Source organism: Petaurus breviceps, unplaced genomic scaffold (assembly GCF_028583685.1).
Source record: "Petaurus breviceps papuanus isolate PSGF00001 unplaced genomic scaffold, PetGlider_PUasm1.0 185, whole genome shotgun sequence".
Classification (NCBI taxonomy): Eukaryota; Metazoa; Chordata; class Mammalia; order Diprotodontia; family Petauridae; genus Petaurus; species Petaurus breviceps.
Genome location: NW_027185797.1, coordinates 22,155,743 through 22,162,093, shown reverse-complemented (window position 1 = coordinate 22,162,093; position 6,351 = coordinate 22,155,743). Strand labels below are relative to the sequence as shown.

The 6,351-nt window shown below is 47.1% G+C and overlaps 1 protein-coding gene across 1 annotated transcript in view; it reads right to left on the bottom strand.

The window, feature by feature from the left end:
* Positions 1-5,586, bottom strand: part of TGFBR2 (transforming growth factor beta receptor 2) — an 86,889-nt gene extending 81,303 nt beyond the window's left edge. The window contains exon 1 of the mRNA XM_069088568.1: positions 4,979-5,586. Within this exon, the coding sequence (XP_068944669.1) occupies positions 4,979-5,072 (94 nt within the window). The 5' untranslated portion in view covers positions 5,073-5,586. The remainder of the gene's footprint in view (positions 1-4,978) is intronic.
* Positions 5,587-6,351: the final 765 nt, after the last annotated feature.

Below are 6,351 nucleotides of genomic sequence, written 5' to 3'. Positions count from 1 at the left end.
TCTCTCTCTCTCTCTCTCTCTCTCTCTCTCTCTCTCTCTCTCTCTCTTTCTCTCTCTCTTCCCTCCCTTCCTTTCTCTATCACTCCACCCACCCCATCCCTTCATATTCTCAATCTAACTGCTCCTCAATTTCCTAGTCTAGAGTCCATCTTCTCCACTCCCTGGTCTCTCCTTTCTCTAGTCCATCAATGAGCATTAATTAAGTGGCTACCTTGTGGCACACACTGTGGTAGCATGGAGGATATGAAGAAAGTCAAAAGCCAGTCCTTGCTCTCAAGGAGCTCATGTTGTACCAACTAAATAGCAACAAGCTGCAAACTGGAGAAAGAGGAGGTGACCAGCAGGGGGAGGCGGGGCTTTCGGTACACTCTCCTTTTAAATGACTTGCCCAGGGTACACAGGGCTCCATGGGTCCTTGGAAGGACTGGAACTCAAATTTTCCTGGTGTCAAGGCCAGCTCTCAGTCCACATGACCACAAGACCAAAGGAACTTCCACGACTCTCTTTCCCCCTAACTCCCCTCTCCTTTATACTTTCTTATTTTTGTTGGTGGCTCCATTCCACCCCTCTAAGGAAGCTAGGTGGCACAGTGGAGATTGTTTACACTCTGGCAAGGCTAGGCACGGTTAGGCAGGGGAGACATACCCTGCAAGTATGAGTAATAATAAAATTATAATAAAATAATATATTATGTTATATAATATACTATTAAATATAAGATATTTTATATATAACATTTTATAATAAATAATTTTTAAATTAATAATAATACAATTTATAGTTACTATTAATATAGCACCTACTATGTGCTAGGCGCCATGCCAAGTGTTTTATAAATATTATCTCATTTGATCCTCACAACAATCCTGGGAGGGAAATGTTCTCCCCATTTTACATTTGTGAAAATGAGGCACAGAGGTAACTTGCCCATAAGTGCCTGAGGAGGGATTTGAACTCAGGTCTTTCAGATTCTAGGTTCATAGCCACAGTGCCACGGGCTTCCTCTTCAGTCAAGTTTTCCTTATAGAACATTCATGAATGGTGTTCAAGAACGCCAACATGGAACACTAGTGCTAAGATTTTGCTCTGAGTTCTAAGTTTTCTTCCTGTTGTAAATGAATTAGCAAGTCAAAAGGAAGGGGATATTAAAAAACTCTCCCCATCCCAGCTCCCTGTTAAAGAACATAAAGGAAACTGATAGAAAGATGTGTCTGGGCCCTAGTTCTTCCTAAGATGTAATACTTACCAAATAAACATACATTTAGAATAGTTTTAGAATATGGACAGGACTAGACACCCACCATTCCTTTACCAAAAATAAGAAATGACTGGGGACAATAAGCATTTTGTTCTAAATTCTCCAAATATACAAGTCATGTTGTAGAGATAAAGGTATTTGAAAAACATTTCAAGTTCTCCTGTGTCTAACTGTTCAGGAAAGAGATATTTACTAAAGAAAGCAAAAGTCAGAAAGACATCCCTTTATGAAACTTGTTCATAATGTCTAAATCCCCTAATTTCCAGATCTCCTAATCCCACAATTTCAGTATCCTGTTTCCTTTGCCCAGGGCAGCTAGGTGGTGTAGTGGATAGTCATGAAAATTTGTTTCCCTGAGTTCAAATCTGGCCTCCAACACTTACTAGTTGTGTAATCCTGGGCAAGTCACTTATTCCTGTTTGCCTCAGTTTCCTCATCCATAAAATAAGCTGGAGAAGGAAATGCCAAACCACTCCAGTATCTTCGCCAAGAAAACCTCAAGTGGGGTCATGAAAAGTGGGACACGACTAAACGACAACTTCCCGTAGCTGCCTGCATGAAACACAATTCTACAATCCCTGGCTAAATCACCCTAAATTTAGCATTAAAGTTACCTCTAATGTTTCAGTCAGTCAATAAACATTTTAAAAGTTCCTAGGAGCACCAAGTACTGTGCTAAGAATACAAAGACAGGCAAAAGATAGTCCCTGCCCTCAAGGAGCTTTCAATCTGATGGGGAGGGAATACCTGCAAACAATTATGTATGGACAAGCTATGTACAGTATGATTGGAAATAATCAACTTGTGAGCCCCTACAGTAGGTTGCCTCGAGTGGGAAAAGGAGCTCAACTAATAACAAAAGTTGTTTAGTGTTAGTTGGCTGGTTATTTTTTAAAAGTCACTGTTCAATCAAAGCCTAAGTGGTCATGTTGCAAACCACAACAAAAATGCAATTAAAATTAAATAGCTTCACAAACCTATTGCTGTACTTCTCAATCCTCTTTTTAAAATCAGTATGAGTTAAAAGTATATAGATCAAAACCAGTATCTCCCTCCTTCTTTCCCCAGCAATTCAACCATCTGGGCTCCTTAATCCCTCACAGATATTAAAACTGTGGCTTTCTGAAAACTGATTGAGGGAAAAACAAATAAGAAAGCACTAAGATTTCACTAAGAGGAGATGCTGAAGGCCAAGTTTTTAAATTCACTTATTTACATTTTTGTGTAGGGCTAAAATGGACACAGCAATGATTTATCTGAGTCTACATAGGCTAGTCCTACATCTTAACCTTGTAAACAAAATAAGTCTTAAATATTTAAAGTCAGTATTTCAGGCTCTAACTAACCATTCTTCATCATCTGCTATCCTTCCCTCAATTATATAATGAGGAGCCACAATGACTTTCCCCATCAAGAGCAATAACTAAGAACTAAGTAACTTACTAATAATAATACATAATAATTAATAACTAAAGTAACTCTTTTACTACCCTGGAAGTCAGGTAGGGGCAGTTAGGTGTTGCCATGCTGAGGCCTGGAGGCAGGAAAATCTGAGTTCAAATGCACACCTGCGTGACTCTCGGCAAATCACTTTGCCTCAGTTTCCTCATCTGTAAAATGAGCTGGAGAAGGAAACAGCAAACCACTCCAGTATCTTTGCCAATAAAACTCCAAATGGGGTTGGGAAGAGTTTGATTCTGGCTCAACAATAATATATGTGAAAGGAAGGGGGGAGGGAACCACCTACACCCCCAAGTCCTATATGACAGAAAAACAACAGGTACAGCCGGGGGGGGGGGGGGGGGAAGAATACATTTGAACAAACCAGCAAAGTTCCAAGAATGGCAGCTCAGCATTTTCTAAGCCCCAAACTTCAGATGAGTGAGAGGACCTAGGGATTTAATTAATCAAGTGCTTATATTTCTTTAAATAAAAAAACATAGTTCCCTTGAAACTTCACGTTCAATAGTAGGGGACCCCCCCATCTTGGACGTTCTGTTTAATAACTGTCAGTCGTTGGGCCCCATTCTCTAGTACTCAGTGGCAATTAGGCCTCAGGTGGGTCTGCACTCTATAACACAGAGCAGATATCAAAGGTGGGCTGCAGTAAAAAGTCCCTCAACATGTTGTACCTTGGCAAAGTGCCTTGCATAAAGGTCATGCTTAGTAAATGAATATTCATTAGATTCGTAAACATCTGGGAACTTGGAGATCATGGAATCACAGTTTGAACTGGAAAGGGCCCTTAGGCCCCATCTAGTCCAACTGCCTCCTTGTTCTACCCAGCAAACGGAGGACTTAGAAAAGGATTGGTGTGGATTAGTGACTTGCTGGGGATACTACAAGTTGAAGTGGGATTTGAACCCAGGTCCTGTGATTCCTGGGGTAGCTAGGTGGTGCCCTAAGTGGGTGAAGTGCCCAGCATGGAGTCTTAAAAGCCTGATCTCCCTGAGTTCAAAATCTGGCTTCTGACAGTTACCAGCTGTGACACCCTGGGCAAGTCACTTCATCCTGCTTGCCTTAGTTTACTCATCTGTGAAAATGAGCTGGAGAAGGAAATGGCACCGCTCCAGTATTTTAGTCAAGTAAACCCCCAATGGGGCCATGATGAGTTAGAAATCCCACTAAACAATAAAATGCAAGGAAGGGAGAGGGTACTACCTAGCCCTAGACATCCACCCAGGCGAGGGTGGAGCCAGGAGACAGTTCTTTCCTCCCGGGTTCGGAGCCTCAGGGGCCCCCACAACAAGCCAGTAAAGGAAGAATTAATTCACTTTCAGAAATGAAAGGCCAAGTAGTAGCCTCGGGACAAGAGAAAGTGTGAGAGGTCCCATCCAGGTTCTCCTGCCTTAGGGCCCTCCCCAACCAGGCCCAACTAATCCGTTTACTTCTAGGGTCCGGCATTAGAAAGTAAGCTCTGGGAGGGCAGGGGCAGTGCTGGGTAAACTCTGCCGTTACAAACCAGGAGCAAACCAGGAGCTCAGCCCTCCAGGAGCTCACAAACTCATGCGGGGCAGGGTGGGGAGACGAAAGAGACCACATGCAAACAATTGTACATACCAGATTTATACTGGGTAACAGAAGCCGTCATGGGCGCGGGGCGCAGGGGGATACAACATATCTCTTACACGGTCTGGGCCTGTTGCGTTCCCTGTTCTACAAACTGTCTCCCTCATTAGTGAGCTCCTTGAGGGCAGGGATCGTGTCCAGAGGGCAGCTCGGTGCCTGGCACACAGTATGCGCTTAATACATATTTGTGGCTTTGATTGCCCTGGTAAGAACTTAATACATTTTGGTGATGTGATTGCAAGTGGGGCCCGGACCATCTGAACCCCGTTGCTTTCGAGATCTGCGTGCTTTACACATTCCGGAGTCAGAAGCTGCTGGTCCCAGATCCCAGGGCGCGGGGAATCGACGGGGACACGGCCAGGTGTGTCCCGCGCGGGCTGGGCAGGGGGCCTAGGACGGGACTGTTGCGCTCACGGCGCGGTGCCCGCCTAGAGAGAAGATCAGGCCCGGCAGCGGGCACAGAACAAACTTCCTCGCAAAGTTCCGTCAGCGGAGCTGGGCTCCGCGCAGCCCCAGGGCTCCTCCGGCTGGCCGGCCAGCCCAACCCGTCCCCGGGACAAACTTCCCCAATTTCCGCCCCGAGGCAGCTCGGATTGTCAAGCACTTCCCCCCACCCAGTCGGGCACCGTCCCGGGGCCCCGCCGAACTCACCCATCTTCTGGACGTAGGGAGGGATGGTGCTGGCGATGCGCGTCCAGAGGAGGAGGAGCAGTAGCCCCGGGCTCCGTAGGAGAGCCCGACTCATGGCCGAGCCCGCTCCGCCTCCGCATAGAGCGGGAGCCGGGCAGCAGCCGGAGCGGGCGAGGAGGAAGAGGAGAATAGGAAGGGGTGGAGGAGGGGGAGCCACTGGACTGGCCCGGCCGCCGCTGCCCAGCTCGCCCCGCTTGGCCCCTGGCGCGCCCTAGCTCCGGCTCTCCTTCCCTGGGCAGAGTTGCAGGCCAGATGTGGCGTTCGGGCCACGGGCCGGGCTGGGGGCCCAAGAGGCTGGCCGCGGGGCTCGGCTCTTCTGCAGCAGTTCGGCTCTCCCTGTGTGTATGTGTGTGTGAGAGTGTGTGTAGCTGTGTGTGGGGGTATGCGTGCGTGTGACTCACTCAACTTCTCGAGCCTGGGCTGGAGGGGAAACAGGAAATCTTCGCAAACAGCTGGGCAGGACCTCTCTCGGCTGCAGAAGCTGCAGCGCTCTTAGCAGTTCCTTCTGGTTCCCCTCGGCTCTAAGTCCTCACTTGCCAGGGCGTCAATCACTCCCCAGGCCAGCCCTTCAGCTTCCCCACCCCCTCCTACCCACCCACCACACCCACTCTGTTCACCCGCCTGCACGCTCTCAAACTTTCAGGCCTTTGACGATTTTAGCGAAAGGCGGTGACCTTGGAAAGGATCTAAATTCCAAGAAGAGAACTTTAGCAGGGCCCCTGGCACGGAACTCCAATGGGAATCTAGGATCCTAGGGATTTTAGAGCTGGAAGGGGGCCTTGCAGCCCCTACCCCAGGCCTTCTTATCTTGGGGTCCACGAACTTGCCTTTGTTGCTTTTTTTTCTTTAGTATATTCTGATCAAGTGTATTTTGGTAAAATTGGTTTCTATTATGATCCATTAGTATTTTATACATTTAAAAACAATTCAGAGAAGGGATCCGTAACCACAAAAGGGTTAAAACACACACACACACACACACACACACACACACACACACACACACTTGAACTGGTCCAAATCCCCCAGTTTTCTTCATTTTGCAACGGATAGTGCAGGAGAACTGAGGTGTTCAAAGTCTCCCAGGCATTAATTGGGAAAGTCAAAGCTCTTCCTCCAATTCCAGGCTTCTTTCTCACCATGCCAGCCCTTCCCTAAATGCTAGCGGCTTCCCTGAAGTGTCTTTGACAACTGATGCCTGGAGAAGAGGCCTTCCCCTGCTGAAACCACAAACATTTATGAAGAGCCCAGTTGTGTACTGGACATCAGAGATACAAAGGCTGAGTTCAACAGTCCCTGCCTTCTTGTGGGCATTTCAGATCATACAGGGTGTC